At 39.3% G+C, this 17021-nt stretch overlaps 1 protein-coding gene across 3 annotated transcripts in view; it reads right to left on the bottom strand.

The window, feature by feature from the left end:
- Positions 1 to 17021, bottom strand: part of nbeal2 (neurobeachin-like 2) — a 223152-nt gene that overhangs the window by 169488 nt on the left and 36643 nt on the right. Inside the window, exon 1 of one of the 3 annotated variants that reach the window (XM_073049245.1) lies at positions 6130 to 6250. The exons of the other annotated variants lie outside the window; for them this stretch is intronic. Within the exon in view, the coding sequence (XP_072905346.1) occupies positions 6130 to 6174 (45 nt within the window). The 5' untranslated portion in view covers positions 6175 to 6250. Of the gene's footprint in view, positions 1 to 6129; positions 6251 to 17021 lie in introns of those variants that run through there. 3 annotated transcript variants of the gene reach the window in all.

Here is a 17021-nt window from a genome sequence, read left to right as displayed (position 1 = left end):
GTCTCCATTCCTCCTGTATCCATAACCAGCTCCTTTGTTTTTGTGACATTGAGGGAGAGGTTGTTTTCTCAACACCACTGTGTCAGAGAGATAACTTCTTCCCTGTAGGTCACCTTGTTATTGTTTGAGATAAAGCCAATTAATGTAGTGTTGTCGGCAAACTTGGGACTTCTGTTTGGGACTTCTATTGCCAGAAGCATTTAAGACCATCCATGTGAGTTACTTTGTCCAGCAAAGGTAACTGGAAAACATCTGCAGGTGATGTCATCTGGTAGAAAATAGTATAAACATCAGAAACATTGGGGATTGCTATGAATGACAAGGAGACTGATAGGAAAATGAGATTACAGAAAGAAGTTCACCAGTATGTTCATAGGACAGCAGGACTCATACATTAGGCTAAACTGTTTAGGAGAATGAGGGATGATCCTATTAAAACATGCACTCAGTGGCCACTATATTAGGAACACCTGTACACTTGCTCGTTATTGCAAATATCTAATCAGCAGATCATGTGGCAGCAACTCAATGCATAAAGCATGCTGACATGGCTAAGAGGTTCAGTTGTTGTTCAGACCAAGCATCAGGATGAGGAAGAAATGTGATCTAAATGACTTTGACTGTGGAATGGTTGGTGGTGTCAGATGGGGTGATCTGAGTATCTCAGAAACTGCTGACCTCCTGGGATTTTCATGCACAATAATCTCTCAAGTTTACAGAGAATGGTGTGAAAACAAAAAAAAAGGAACATCCATTGAGTGGCAGTTCTGTGGGTGAAAATGCCTTGTTAATGGGAAAGGTCAGAGGAGAATGACCAGACTGGTCCAAGCTGTCAGGAAGGTGACAGTAGCTCAAATAATCATGCGTTACAACAGTGACATACAGAAAAGCATCACAAAATGCACAACACATTAAATCTTGAAGTGAATGGGCTACAGAAACAGAAGACCACAAACAAACACTCAATGGCCACTTTTTCAGGTATGGGGGATGAACCTGTAGATATTTTGCCCCATAAATTGCTGAATATATTTAGGGAGGAGTTAAATAAATTCTTCAAAACAAAGAGCATTATAAAGAAAGGAGAGAGGACAAGAACATGCTGTCAAGACAGGGGATCAGTCTGCATGTATTGATCGGTAGAGCAGGCTCAAAAGGACACCCATCTGTCACTAGTCCTGTTGAACCATTAATAGGCAGTTTCAAGGCTTGTTGCCAAGCCCTATAGAAATAGTGCAATGAACTTCAGAAATCTGCAGCTGAGGTATAAGCAAGATGGGCAAAATTGCAGGAAAATTGTATTTTGTCATTTGTGGTTACTTTCAAATGCTACAGGCATATTCATTTCTGGGGAAGGGAAGAAGCAGTTTCAACTTCAGCAATTATTTAATGTTTTTTATTTAGCCATTAATTCTGTAGGGCAGTTTCACCAGAGCATTATTTTTCAAATTGACATCCCAGGGATATTTTGCGACAATCCAGCAATGTGATTTGTTTTGGTTCACGGACTATTCAGCAGTTCAGGCAGGACCTGCATAGACAGCAGCAGAGTTAGCTTGGGCTGGAGAATTGAAGTGACAGGCTGCTGATAACTCGTGGACAAAACGGAGGTGTCCTGTGGAGGGAACCACAGCCTGAGCAGTTACTGCAGTATACGACATTGGAAGTTGTACAAGCGAATTGCTGCTTCACCTTGGTAGGAATGCTTGGATCTATGGATGATGGAAAGGGAAGAGGCATTATGGCAGGGATTGCCTCTCCTGTGGCTGCAGGGGATGGTGCTATGAAGGGGGGAGTGAATATGAGTGGATATGGAAGAGTGAACCATGTAGCTGCAATGGAAACAGTCCCACAGAAAGCCGACAAAAAGAGAGAAGAGAATTGTTTAGCAGTGACAGAAGTTATAGCTGGCAATACACTGAATGTGGAAGTAGGTGAGTATGTATGAACAAGGGAAACTAAAGGAATAGAAAAGTCCTTACAAGTAAACAGGGCGGAGGAGATGTAGTCAAGGTAACTGGGAGACTGTGGGCTTGCTGAGAGTATTGATTGCTCGCCCTGACCCTGAGATGAAGCTAGAGGAGTTGGGGAATCAAAGAACAATTGGACCATGCTGAAGTGAGAGCAGTGTTACAAATTTCCAAATGTGTTTTGTTTCTCCAATTTTGAGGTGGTCACAGTTTGAAAACCAAATGCAACATAATAGATCGGGTGATCAGATTGCAGAATGCCTGCATTCAGTCCACGTCCAGTAACTCTAACCTTCTCATTGCCTACAGTTATGTTCTGTAACTCTAAAACATTAGACCAATTGAAAGGAAAGCAAAGGGAGCCGGGAGGTAACTTGTGTACATACTTAGATTTTCTTTAAGCAAGCCATCCACGTACCACGTGGTTGTATAATGACGTATGCAATTCACTTATTTTTCATACAACCCATAATTATTTAAACAAAATAAGTTTACGATATTACTCAAATACTACTGAAATTTTAAATACACAACACTTCCTCCCTGCTTAGCTATAAACTCCATTTCAATATAGAATGTATCTCATCTGTAAACACTGTATACTATACAACTACTACACAGACATTCACAGCATAGTAAATTTTTAAATTGTTTCATTCAGTGCTGAAGATTTAATCACTGTGGGCCTTTCCTGACAAGGGGAGGATCACTCTGCTTGGCAGGTGAGACTTGTGGCTGTGAAACATTCTCAGGTTTTGGGGCTCCTCCGTGGTGGTTGTAGGAGTTGACTCTGGAACTGCAGGAAGTGGTTCTGCTTTTCCCAGCTTTTCGCTTTGGATCTACTTCAGTCCTTGCTTCTCTCCTGGTCGAGGCTTCTTCCTCTCTCTCTATCCATTTCTTGATCTGTATCATGGTCTTGTTCACGTTCTTTCTCTCTATCTCTTCTTTCCTTTTCAACTTCTTGTCTTCCTTTTTCTTGCTTCCTTTTTCTCCTTCCTAAGACATGCATCTTGATCTTAGAAAAGTGCATTTAGTTTCACTGGAGTATTCTCTCATTAATCCTTCGATTGCTCCCTTTATGATTTGATCTTTCCTCTTGCTTTCTTCATTTTCAATATCCTCTGTTTTCATATCTCCATTAACTCCTATCTTTTTGGCCTTCCATTTATCTAGCTGGGCTGTACTCTTTGTATCTACTTTTACAAGCACCTTTCTGTCTCCCTCTTGAAGTTCACGCAATAACCTTTAAACAAACTAAGATGATTCTGGTTTTTTTATACTCACAAAAGCCAAATGCTTGCAACTTTCCTTAAACTCCAAGAAATCACTTCCAGCTTAAAACCAAGCCACGTTTTGCAAGTAATTGCCTGATTAGCATATCAGAAGCTTTCTCAGATATGTTGCCTACAAAATTGTTATAGTTGGACCACTGCTTTTGTCTCTTTTATGATTCCTCTGTGCAGCATGATCCTTCCTTGTTACAATATACTTTCTAACCAGAGGCACTGAGGTTGGCACCAACACCTTTTTGCCTTCTGTAGAGCAACGGTTCATGGTGTACAACATGGAGACCGTTGTGGCATCACCCAGTACCCTTCTTCATTCTCTTTCAGTTGACTTTTGCAGGAGATGTGGCACATAACTGGTGGATGAAACGACAATCAAGCTGCAGTTATCTCAGTCAATCACATCCCCACAATGATGGGCCTCCTGATTTTACCACATACAAGCTCAATGTGGCTTGTTGGTCGTTGTATTTTACTTTTACGAATGGCATTCTCAAAGGAATTACCTTTTCTCCAGAATAAGTTCTCAGCTGGATATCTACAGGCTTCAGTTTAGTATCTTTGAAATGCAGTTCTTGTGTAATGAATGAAACAACCGAGCCAGCGTCCAATTCCATTTTAATTAATTTACCGTTCACTTCTGGTTTAAGCCATATTGCTTGTCTATTGTTAGTTTTCTAATTGTAAGTCTCAGGACTACCCAGTCCTGTGTTTCTCTCATCATTATCAGATTTTTCATCAACAGCATGTAGATTCAAAAAGAGCACTAACCCGCAAATTTAATTTTTATCTTTATCTCTTCCAGGTCAGTCCATATATTTTTGTTTGCCTGAGATACTCCTTGTTTGTGTCTTTCTCTGGGGCATTTTCTGAAAGTTTCACCTTTAAATCTGCATTAGTCTGGTGTATGTGAGCTCCTACCACAATGGTAACACAATTTGTTCAGCCATGTTGGTTTTGGTTTAGATGCTGCAATTTTGTCCATGTTCATTTTCATTCCTGACTGCAACTCAATTGCATCTGTCTGCTGTTTCCATGGATTCAGCTACTTCAGCTGCTCCTTAAAATGAAAGTTGTGCTTCAGTTACCCCTAATGTGATTGCTTTCTTGTAAGATTTCACAAACTAAACAATCCCTTAGTGCATTACTAAGTTCATTACCAAACTGACAATGCTCAGACAACTTCTTCAATTCAGCTACATATGCTGAAATGGGCTCCCCATTTTGATTCCATTTATGAAACCTAAAATACTCTGCAAACAACAATGGTCTTCATTTTAAATGTTCTTGCATTACTTTCATGATATCAGCAAAGCTCATTTCAGTTGGTTTGGTTGGAGAAGTTAAATTTCTAAGCAATCTGTATGCCTTTAAACCCAATACATTCAGCAAAATTGGCACTTGCTTCTGATTGGCTATTACATTTGCTTTCAAATACTACTCACTTAGCTCAGTATACATGAACCAGTTATCCATTGAGCAATTAAACACATCAATCTTTCTGAAGTAGCTAGCCATTTCTGCTAATTCTCTATGATTATTATCACCTGCTACTCACTTTTTATGAACCTGTGAATTCTTCCATTTTCTGCCTTTTTTGTTAAACTCAATTAGCTCTGTTTCCTTTTCTGAAGAGAAAAGTACTGTGTTGCTTTTTTTAAAAAAAACTCAACTGTTTTATTTTGTTTTTTGAAAACTCAAATGTCTCGCTGTGCTTCAATAGGTAGGTAGCCACCTCAGGTTCATTTTAAAATACTTCATCACCACTTACACTTTTTGTAACTCAAAAGCATTAGACTAATTAAAAGGAAAACAAGGGAGCCAGGTGATAACTTGTACACATTCCTAAGTTTTACTTCAAGCAAAGTTCGCATGTATCATGTGATGGTGTAATGACATATGCAAGTCACTTATTTTTTCATATGTTATAATCCATAATGAATTATTTAAACAAGAATGCTTAATCAAACAATATATTTATAATATTTCTCAAATATTAAATGCACACACCTAACACTTGAATTCATGATCCATTCCCACTCTGACACTTTGGTCTGTGTCCTCCTGCACTGCACTGTTATAACAAACTCCAACATAACTCTGACAAACAACACCTCATCTTCCACCAGAGCACACTGCATCAGCAGGATCCAGTACTGAATTTTCCAACTTTAGTTAGCTCACTTTTCCTGTATCAGAGCTGGCCACACTTATCAGAATTATTTTCTCCTCCCACATTCATATTGTCTGGTCTGCTAGGCACATCTTAGAGGACCGACTGCACAAGATTGCACACACTTTACACTATGAGCAACACATTGCAATGACAAGTGAACTTAACTGCCCTATCAGTTCACCTTTTCTGAGAAATGTCCTTTGTTACAAAAGTACCTTCTTCACCTCTGCTACCTTCACTAGTTTCCTTCATTTACAGTTCTAATGAAGGGTTCTGACCTGACACATTAACTGCTGCTTTTTCCACAGAAGTATTTTGTCCCTTGAGGTTTTCCAGCACGTATTGTTTCCTAACAGTTCAGTTAGCCTCCACTCTGTTCTTTCTTCCAAAGCTTTCATCTTTGACAAATCTCTAATCTTTTGCATCTGCAACGTCAAATAGTTCCAGCCTTCCTAAGCATGGTCGGCACGGAAGCCGATTGTTCTGTCCTGCTCTGCTTATCCCATCATTCTGTTTGGCCATGCTTCATCTGAACCTCAAACCTTCTAACCAGTCCTTGAAATCCACTCCCATTTCATTTTATTTGTGCTAAAGACTTTCTTTTTCTCAGCTATAATTACAAAACCTAAAATGCACAGCTATTATGTCAAACACATTGTAAAGTACAATTAACTTAAACCATTAGAATCTAAAATACCTCATTAAGATCTCCCATTGGTGTCCTTTTCCCCGATGTGAACATTCCCAGTGTCCGGAGATGCTTCTTGCTATATTGGGCACCTGTTCCAAGTGTGTCCCTGTGCTGTGCCCTCTCCTGTAACAAGATGTCCCTTCTGCTATGCGCAAAACAGCAAGATTTGCGAAATAATTTCTGAAATACTCTGATACAAATGCAACATCCTTTATATCTTACAACACTTTAAATCCAAACATTGTAGCGCTTGACTTTTACTTGATTGTAAACCTGCTCCTGGCAAATCACAATTAACTTGCAGAGGCTCTTCAGAGTATCGAGTCCAATGCAGAAATAGATCAACTGGCCCAACACGTCAATGTTCTATGCTAAGGGATATTAGGGGTTCACACCTATCCCTTCATCCCTTCTCATTTAATCCTTACAGCTCAACCTTTTATGCTTTTACATGTGATACATGCTTCTCATGAATTCATGAAAAATCACAAAGAATTATTGATTTATTGACATCCTGTTCTAATTTCTCTGCAGAGAAACATTTTTTATTTATTTACTATATCAATTGCTGTCAAAGTTTTCAAGCCCATCACAAGGTCAACCTTTCTGAAAAATATTCTCTTGTTTTGTTATCATTCCTGTGAATTTAATACTTTGTCGGTATCTCAGGAGCCATTCAGTAATTATTTTTGTTCCTAAGCTGACATGCTTCTAATTCGTCAAGTAGAGTGGGGTTTGACTTACTAGCCAGAGAGTCAGGAGAAGGAAACAATGATTGCATAGCATAGCGGAGTGTCACTGACAATCCGCACCCAGATTGTGGCACAATCTATGGCGCAAAGCTTTGCAAACTGGAAGGGAGGAGTGGGGATGAAGTGAAGTTCTGCAGAAGGAAAGGGATAAGGACAGATTGCCAGCAAAGGAATGGAGGGTTAATTTATCACAATGCAAATCAAAAGAAGCGATTAAAACAAATTTAAAGAATGAGCTGTGGGTGGCAGGGGTGGGGTATGTGAAATCTGTTAAGCAAGAAACAGAACTGGGGGAGAAGAAAACATTCAATCTCTGGACAGAAAAGGGTGGAGTCAAGACAAAAGACAAGCAAGTTTAACAATTAAATACTTAACTTCTGAGTTGAAATGCTGCACCTAGAACTAAGCGAGGAAAATAAGCACCTTTATGAAAATGCCCAAAGTTAAATTGACGTTTCACAGACAGAACACAAAATGCTGAATAGGCCCATTTACTTCAACTAATCTAATCCTTTTACCTGTTTCCTCATATCACTCTGTACCTTTCAACTCTTCCTCTCAACATAGGCCGTTCTATTTCTTCAGGCTCCAGACAGGGTTAGGATCCTCAACATACCATACACCCAGACATTGGGGGATTAAAATCCAAATTCTCTGCTGCACAGCTATCCCTACCCACACCCACCTGACTTCAAACCGCCATCAACAGTGAGGCATTCAGCTTTAGGCAAGGCAAAAAGCACCAAATTTTTCCACCATTTAAAGTGCTTTAATCCTTTCATATTTATAGATTTCTTGGTTTCACATGTAAATGACAAAATCCCCATCAGGCCTAATCTTTTCATGTTTAGGTTTATTTTAGCATCAGTAATAAACCACCAAAATCACACAAGGCCAAACAAAAGAAAATGTGTTTTCCAAAAAATTCATTCAAATTACAAATGTACTTTAAATTACTTGCTGCTTAATACAAGGTGATTGACTGTAAGGTGTACACAGGTACAAAACTGAAACCTGACCTGACCGTAACACAACCAGAAACCTAACACCAGCACTTCTCATACCAGGCTTGACCTTACCACATTTGCTATTATTGCATCAAACACTGAAATCAAATCTATGTCAAGGGAAAGAACTCCTAATCAGGTGAGGGATCCTATCCACCACCATGGGCAGAAGTCACCACTGGGGCAAATTTAAAGCTGATACCTGGGAAGGCGCCGTCCCACCCCAAGAAACATTTGATGTCCAGTTCTGAGATGGATATCATATCCTCTGGGGTACTAAATCAAATGTGAAACAAGATTCTTAAAAAAAGCATATCCCTGGCTCAAACAAGATCCCCGAGTTGCGAGACCTTTGGAAAATCAAGTAGTCACTTTTCTTAAGGCCTCAGGATGATACTTGTTCTCAGACTTGTCAATCTGCAACTGCAAAAATTTGCTCACTATCGCTGACCTGTTTATAATTTTTCTAGAGTTCCCCCTTCCCTTCTGATTTCCAGTTGCTCACATCTCCTATAAGGTGGGCTGGTCCATCACCAAACAAAAGGGAGGAGCAACATCTCAGAAGGCACTGTAGACCTCAAAGCTCCAGGGTATGTGAAAGCCCAGACAAAACAGTGGAATGAGCACATCATCTTGCATTTGACCCAAATACTTGTCCTCTCCAGCACCTCCCACAGGACCCTCTTCAGCCCCTTCAGGACCAAGAACCAGACCAGAGGCAGGCCAGTCTTAATCCCAGGAATGTGTGAAGAAGTATTGGTGGCACTCAACTCTGAGCCCGCTGAGAAAGCTCACACACAAGCTACCATCTTAGTTGATACTCCAATGTGGTATTGAAGGAATATTCTCAGATGTGCAAGGAATATTATTAGAATGCATTTTAAACCCATTTGAATTCTCTCAAAGACAAATAAAAATATTGCGCACACAGAGGGCAGGAAGAATGGTGACCTCATTTATACCCAGGCCAATGCTCAGCTTTCAATCACCACAATTGTGTAAGATTTTGTCTGCTGCCTTTCCTATGCTGCACATGACTACATCGAAAACTTCAAACACGAGATTGTGCAGATGCTGAAAGCCCAGAGCAACATTCATTTCCACAGATGTGACCTGACCAGCTGAGTTCCTCCAGCATTTTATGTGTTTTACTTCAACAATTTTATTGTTTAGTTTTAACACAATCTGACAACTTCATTATTTCTAATAAAAGATGTCAATTTCCAAATTGTTACAAAGAAATTCAACCTTCCCTCCACTGACTCCATCTACACTTTCCAATCCCTCAGGTAAACAACTAACATAATCAAGGATCTCTCCCATTCCAGTCACTCTATTTTCTTCCCTTTTCTGTCAGGCCTGAGAATGCAAACCACTGGGCTCAAGAACATCTTCTACCCCACTGTTATCAAATGGATGTCTCATATGCTAACAGGTGAATTCTTGACCTCCGAGTTCATATCATTGTGGCCCTTGCACTTGTCTACCTTCACTTCAATTCTGTTCTAAGTATAGCACTACATTTTGCATTCTGTCTTATTTTTACTACTTAAATGTAATTATGTATAGTATGATCTCTCTGTAAGGCATGCAAAACATTGTACTCTGGTACATATGACAATAATAAAGCTATATCAAGTTCTTAAATGGCATGAGGTTTGAAATTCATCTTGCCTTGATAACAAAAATGGGAATGTAATAGACAGAAGAGCAGTTGAGGTAGGCTTAATTCAGTCATTATCAAAGTGAGTGGCAGGGAATGGCCTATTCCTGTTCCTATTTTCTTGTGTTCTTCTTGTGTTCTAATGGGTATGTTCTCATTTTAGTGACCAAGACTGTAATAACTAACCTTCCTTACAAAAAATTTCCAAAAAGCATTGAATAAAAAGTATTTTTAAACCATTACTGGGAACATTTGAAAATGATGGACAGTGGAAAAAAAACAGCTGTTCCCACAAGCCAGTGCCAAATTCAGATTGTTGATTAGTGAGTTTGATGGCAAGTTCCGTGGCAAAGGGCCAGAATTATTGAAGTTAAGAAGTCAGACGTGCCTAAGCGTGGTCCCAGTGCACAGCACTGTTAAACTGAACTATTATGGGTGTGATTAACAGTGGTCAATATTGGAATGAAAGTCTAACTTCCATGACAACAATCTAAAAAGGACCAATGAACAGGGTCTTTCCATCCTCTAATTGATGATCCTATGAGGCCCACGTGACATTAAGAGCACACATTTGTTTCTTGACTGATTGAAATCCGATCATGTTCTGGAAAAAGACCATTTTCAATCTTTTAGCACTCAAACAAAGAGGACTATGTAATTAAGTTCTTTGGTCATTCAGTAGGGTAATATCTGAAACATGTAAGCAGAGGAAGAAAAGAAAGATGATGTGGTACATGTGAGAAAAACAGGTCACTCAGATAAAAGGTTCTTAAATTATCTCTGACATATGTTATGAAATTTGTTGTTTTGCAGCAGCACAGTTCAATACATAAATTCCTATATATACTATGTACTACATGGCCTTTCAACTTGCAACATCCATGCTGACTATTTTGGCCTATTTGCCTGCATTTGGACTGTATCCTTCTATGCCTTATCTATACATTGTATGTGTCCAAATGCCTCTTAAGCATAATAATTGTACCTGATTCCACTACCCCTCTGCAAGTGTGTTCCAGATATCAATTGAATAAAACTCACCTAAGATCTTCTTTAAATCTCTTACCTCTCGCTTTAAACCTCTTGATATTGATACCACTACCATGAGAAAAGAAATTGACTATCTGCACCCTCTCATAACCTTAGATACTCCAAGGAAAACAAGGCCAGTTAATCTAATCTCTCTTGATAAGTAAAGTTCTTTAATCCAGAAAACTCCTGGACAATCTCCTCTGTACTCTCTCAGTACATTCTCTTTTAATATGGACACTGAATGCAGCTCAACCAGTGTAGATTCACTTTTGTTCCTTCTACCAAACTGTATGATCATACACTTCACTACACTGTATTCCATCTGTCACTTCTTTACCCATTCCCCTAATTCCCTCTGTCCTTCTGCAGATTCCTTGCTTCCTCAACACTACCTGGCCCTTCACCTATCTTCAAATAATCTGAAAATTTGGCCACAAAGCTATCATATTTGTCATCCAAGTCATTCACATATAATGTGAAAGGACGTAATCCCAACACCGACCCCTGTAGAACAGCACCAGTCACCGGCAGCCAACCAGAAAAGGCTCTCTTTATTCCCACTCTTTGCCTTCCGTCAGTCAGCCAGCCAATCTTCTATCCATGCTGGATGACAGGCAAGATGAACATACACAAGTCTTCCTCATCACTGTTGACCTTTCTTGTCACTTTCAGGGAATAATGGAAAAGATTAATTGGCAGAATTTATCAAAAAACGGTGTCAGAGTAGACTGCATTCTTTAAAATTGTCCATTCCAACCAGATAAATATCAGTAAAAACCATTTTCACCTTGTACAGGATTTCCACCATGATAGCAAGAACACCTTTGCCAAAAAAAGAACTTCAATAGACATAAACCTTCACCTTGTTTTGTTATTGAAAATTTTGACAAGATTCTAAACACTCCATGTTTCCCAAGCCATTGTTCAATGTGAGTTAGGATATTGTGACATCCAAAGCTCAACAGGAAGAATGTGAGATGCTTACAGGAAGTGTAAACCAAATGTAAGGACTTTAATCATTACCAAATAAAATTCCTATGAGGTAGCGTATATTTAGTTGATGAATCAATTTTTTTTCATATTTCAATTAGTAGTTAAATCACTGCAAAGAGCCATTGACCATGACCTCAAACTATTGTCTACTAATTTACCACAATTCAATGACAATTAGTTGGCTGGTGGTGCAGTTGCATGAGAACTGGATTTCGAGGCAAATGATTGTGGGTTCGAATCCGGCCGGCTCCTTGCACACTTCCCATCCATACTAGGTTGAGCATCAAGCTAGCAACTCAGCCTAGTTAAAAAAAAGACAAATGCTAAGGAAATGGCAAGAGTGCATTTCTGGATAGGAAAGAAATTCAAGACTCCCTACATCCTGCACACATTTTGACTTTCACTTGAAGTAGGGTTCGGGTTGGTAGAATGGTTGAACTCTTATCCCCGAGTGAATGTTGCTGCATGGTGTGGATTTCATTTGAATGTCATTGGTGCTCACAGGATGCCTGGGATAATTGCACCAACAACTTACAGAACACAGAAAGGGACAAACAGCTTTGGAATGAATCAGGAATCTTTGGCACCTCTGCTGTGCTTATGGAGAGGTTGATGGAAACAGCATTCTCCATCGGCCTGTCCTTTTCCTCCTACTTGCTTTTCTGTTTCTCCCTGATATTGGTACCAAATTGTTGATAACATTTGATAGTTTTTGGAGGTAAGAACCAACAGTTCCATTTACTGAACACTGTAACGTTGTTGAAGCCTTCATCGGTCACCATAAAGTTACAATCAAAGAAATTGCTTTGAGAAAACTGGGGAGTTCAGTGATTTTAAACGATACAGCTGTTCATCTTCTCAGGCTGAAAAATGTTCTTCACAATATCCATTTATTAAATAATTCTAACCGCCAAGATTCAAGAATAGCAGATCTTGCCTTTTTGAAAAATATATTTATTTAATCTTTCACTAATTTGACCCCAAATCACTCTCACAACATAATTTGAGAGAATGCACTGAATGTTCTCATTCCTCGCTGTGCATTGTCTTACTTACATCACTGAATAGGCTCACAATTGATATTTTGTCACTCAAACACCTAACCCATCATTCCTGGCTGTCAATTACTATTCTATCCTGCAGTATGGAAGTATGCCTTACCGTTTCTGGATACTCGTCTTCCCAACTGATACAACATGCATAAAATGCTGAAGGAATGCAGCAGGTAGGGTGGCATTTTTGGAAGGAAATGAATAGTCGATGTGTCAGGCCAAGGCCTGATGACAGCGTCTCGGCACAAAATGTTGACTGTTTATTTCTCTCCATAGATGCTGTCTAACCTGCTGAGCATCTCTAGTGTTTTGTGTGTTGCTCCAGATTTCCAGGAGCTGCAGAATCTCTGTGTCTTCACCATCTCCAATTTCACCCCATTCTCTCTTGGAATAAGTTGCCTATCTGTTTGGATACGCAAAATATTCCACGGCACCATTCAAAGACTAGGAAGCTCTTCCAATGATGTGGGTCAATACTGCCATGAATCAACACCATCATAGTGTCTAGAATTTCTGGTCACTTACTTATTAGCTGCTTGTAGGAGGTTGCTTTGAAAACAACAATATTACTCTCAATAAAAACACAAAATGCTGGCAGAACACAGCAGGCCAGACAGCATCTATGGGAGGAGGTAGTGACGACGTTTCGGGTCGAAACCCTTCATCAGGAGTGAAGTAACATGGGATGGTCAAGGGGGGATAAGAAGTGGGGGGAGGGATGAAGTAAAGAGCTGGGAAGTGATAGGCTGAAGGGAAATGGGCTAGGGAGAAGAATTATGGGAAATAAAAAAGAAAGAAAGGTAGGGCTGGGGGGAGATTATAGTGAGGGGGGAAAAGAGAGAGAACGAGAATCAGACTAAAATAATAGATAGGGATGGGGGGGCAGGGGTATCAACGGAGGTCTGTGAGGTGATTACTCTCAAGTTCGCCTCTAAAATACCGATTGCAATTTAAATGTAATCTGTTACTCAAGTTCTAATATAGTTAGAAAATGAGACATGCTCAATACAGATATACAGAATGTTAATTATATAAGTCTATTAACACATCCGAAGGCATTTCACAGGAGGGTAATATATCAAAAATTGAGACTAGGCCAAAGGAAGAAATATTGATGGGTGGGGGACAAGTTTTGAGCAGCATTAAGGAGAGGTAGCAGGATTTTGGGGAAGAAAGTCCAGAGCTTAAGTCCATAAACACTTTACGGAAAAAGTCACATGAAATGGAAATACACATTGATAAAAGGCTACAACTGGAGCTCAGTGATTTCATGGAGGTGATTCATGCAGAGAGGAGGAAGTTCTAATAAAACAAGTGTAGATGGCTAAGGAAATCAGGAGATGATAATGATCAAGATCAGAATCTCAAATACAAAGTATTGATAAATAATCAAAGACTAAAGGCATGGCATTGGGTGAAAAGGATTGTAAGCTGGCTAAGATACAAGAACCCCTCAAGCTTCTAATAGTCCGTTCAGAATAACAGCTCCACTTGACTTTCTCTCCTTCATTATGCCATTCTGCAAATGATGCTACAGCAGCTTTTATAACCACCCAAGAGTGCAATTGAACTTCCTTTAACATCTCGCCTTGAAGATGGCATCTCAGTAACTACAGCATTCCCTCATTACTGCAATTAAGTATCAAGCTAGATTGTAGAACCATATCCATTTTTTTTTCAAGTCAGGATATCTCCTTGTACAATAAAACAGTCATGGTTGCAGTTCCTTGCTCTTTCTCCAAAGCTCTGCCAAATTTATCTTCAATGTTTATCAATTTCCCTTTGAAAATGGCAACCTAATATTCTGAATCATAACTATTTGCTGCATAAATTGGATAGATTTCCAATTAATTTAAAGATGACCTCTGGCCTTCGACTTCTCTGCATATAAGAATATTCTCGATTTACGCTATCTAACTCAGCTTCATTTGTCCACATTTATTCAGCCCTACAGCCAATATATGCACTGCCGGATTCGCCTTCCACTCAAGTGCCTGTTGTGAAAGTTATGTTACTTATGGCTCACCTGTCTGACATCACATTTTAGAGATTGAAAACCATTTCTCCTTTCCATCTCTGAGCATGCAACAATGATCAGATTCAGAGGAGAGTGAAGGCGCGTGTCAGTGAAGATAGACTCAAGCAAACCAAGATGGCAAATAGATTGAAGGTTTCATTTGTGATTTGGAGGTTAACTACAACCTTTTGTACACTATCGCTCCATTCAGATCAGTGAAGGTCTACAGGTGATTAGCTCAATGTGGGGTTGTGCAAGCATCCTCAGTAACTTCAGAATTAGAGGGAGATAAATAAAAATAGCTATCTTTCCCGTTCCTCTTTGTTCTAGAATGTAGAATTTCTAGTATCAATTCTTGCTATAGTGCCCAGCATAGTCAAATAATTATCATACACATTTAAATCCGAAGAATGGATCCTTAAATGAAGGTGGGGTTGCTCAATCTATTGAACTGTATACCAGATTAGACAACTGTTAGTTGGGAAAAATATGGGATATTGTTGTCAAGGGTGCAATGCGACTGAAGTATTTAAGTTTATGTGACAGGGTAGACTGGGATGTTTTAACAACGGTTTAGCTTTTATCTGTGACCCTTGTTATAAAGAGTAAACACAAGTGATTCAGATTAATACTGTAAGCCTGAGAATCTTCACAGAGATTGAGGCGCTACGGATTCACTTCTCAGTTTAGTCACTGGTGGACTCCATATTCAATATGGAGTTGGATGGATGGATGAAATGTTACATTTTGAGAAAAGAGAAAATAATTTGAATGAAGGTTGCATACCTGCTGAGTCAAATGGCCTTTTTCAATATTTTGACTTCTAAGTGTTTGTTTTCTAATTGAAAAAAAATTCTTGTGCTGAAGTCAGGATTAACTTTGGTGATACGTTATCATCTACAGGCTGGAATCTTTTATGAAAATGGTCAATAGTCATTTTTGTAAAGCATCAATGGATGGGGTTGCAAAAATAAAGCATCTCAGAGGTGCTCAGAAATTAAGCCATGGAAAAATAAAATGGGTTGCATTTTTCACCTAATGCACCATTAAGTGGTACTGAACACTTTACATGTCAGCTGATTTTGAAGGCTCTGGCAGCCAAAGGCATTATCTGTGATCACTGCCATTTTGTGCATTACAGTGTCAGCTATGACTCAGTCAAAAGCAAAAACATAATCTGGAGTAGCACTGAAGGATGATGATACACTGAGATTAGACTTTTAGTTGTACGGTATGTGTATATTTACATGTACACATTATTAGCACCAGACTGGAAATGTAGTGTATTTTGTCCTGTATATGTCGGACTGTCAATCAGCATCACCTGAGAAAGACAAGATGCGTATTATCACAATATTGTTTATGAGACTTTACTGTGTCAAAATGGCTGCTGCCTTTGCTAAATAAGAACAGCAGCTAGACCGTATTTCAAAATATCAGTCTGTTGGAGGCAAAAGGATGGTTGACATTTTGGATCAAGTAATCATCCCTTAGCATCCATAGAAGTTACCTGACCTACTAAGTTTCTCTGATGGTTTTATTTTGTTTCTAGTTTGTTCCACATTCCAGCATCTGCTGTTTCTGGTGTCTCCATTGGAAGCATCTCATCTTTGGGATATAAAGGTGGTGTAAATTTTCAAGGTTTTCATTGGTTTAAAAGAATCAGATATTTAAAAAGGATTTTGGATGCAAATACTGCCCAAGCAGTGAAGCTCATGTCCCTGCTACCCAAGGTGGTATAGCTGCACTCCATGGCTGATCTCAAGCATTGCAGAGCATCGTTGAGCAGGCACTTTGAGGAGCACCTTTGATAAGCCAGCACCAGTGCATTATCAGCCAGTTCAAGTCAATGTTAAAGACCTTGTGGCTTCATTCGGGATATAGAGACACAGTGAATATCAGAGGCTATACCACATGATGAGTGGTTCAGTAGTCCAGAACTATTAAACCAGAGAAATTCTACAACTGTAGTTCTAAAAGATGAATTCAGATTTAAAACTCAGGAAGTGAAAAAAGCTGGCAATATGAAAAGACAGTTGTCAGATAAAAAGAACTCATCTTATTTAGTGCCATCTTCTGTGGAAGGATACTGACTGATTGTATCTAGTCTAATTGGCCTCTGAAGTGCCAAACTATATTGTATTCCAGGGAAAGGTTGCCTTCTGAGAGCACCTGTGTACAGGGACACCCATATCCCAGGAAAAAGCATTTGCAAATAGTAGCATCTATGTAGCGCCACGGATTATCTCGTCAACTGTCTGTCACGTATTGCTGGTTGTTACGGAGAACAAATGCTGTACTTCCTTATAGACCAACTGTTAACAACTATTCAGTAGGTGAAAAGCTTCAGGACAAGAGTGAAAAGGTCTCGGACATATGGAA

This window comes from Hemitrygon akajei, chromosome 1 (assembly GCF_048418815.1).
Source record: "Hemitrygon akajei chromosome 1, sHemAka1.3, whole genome shotgun sequence".
NCBI classification, from domain to species: Eukaryota; Metazoa; Chordata; class Chondrichthyes; order Myliobatiformes; family Dasyatidae; genus Hemitrygon; species Hemitrygon akajei.
The sequence above is the reverse complement of the archived record's forward strand: the minus strand, read 5'-3'. Positions and strand labels throughout refer to the sequence as shown.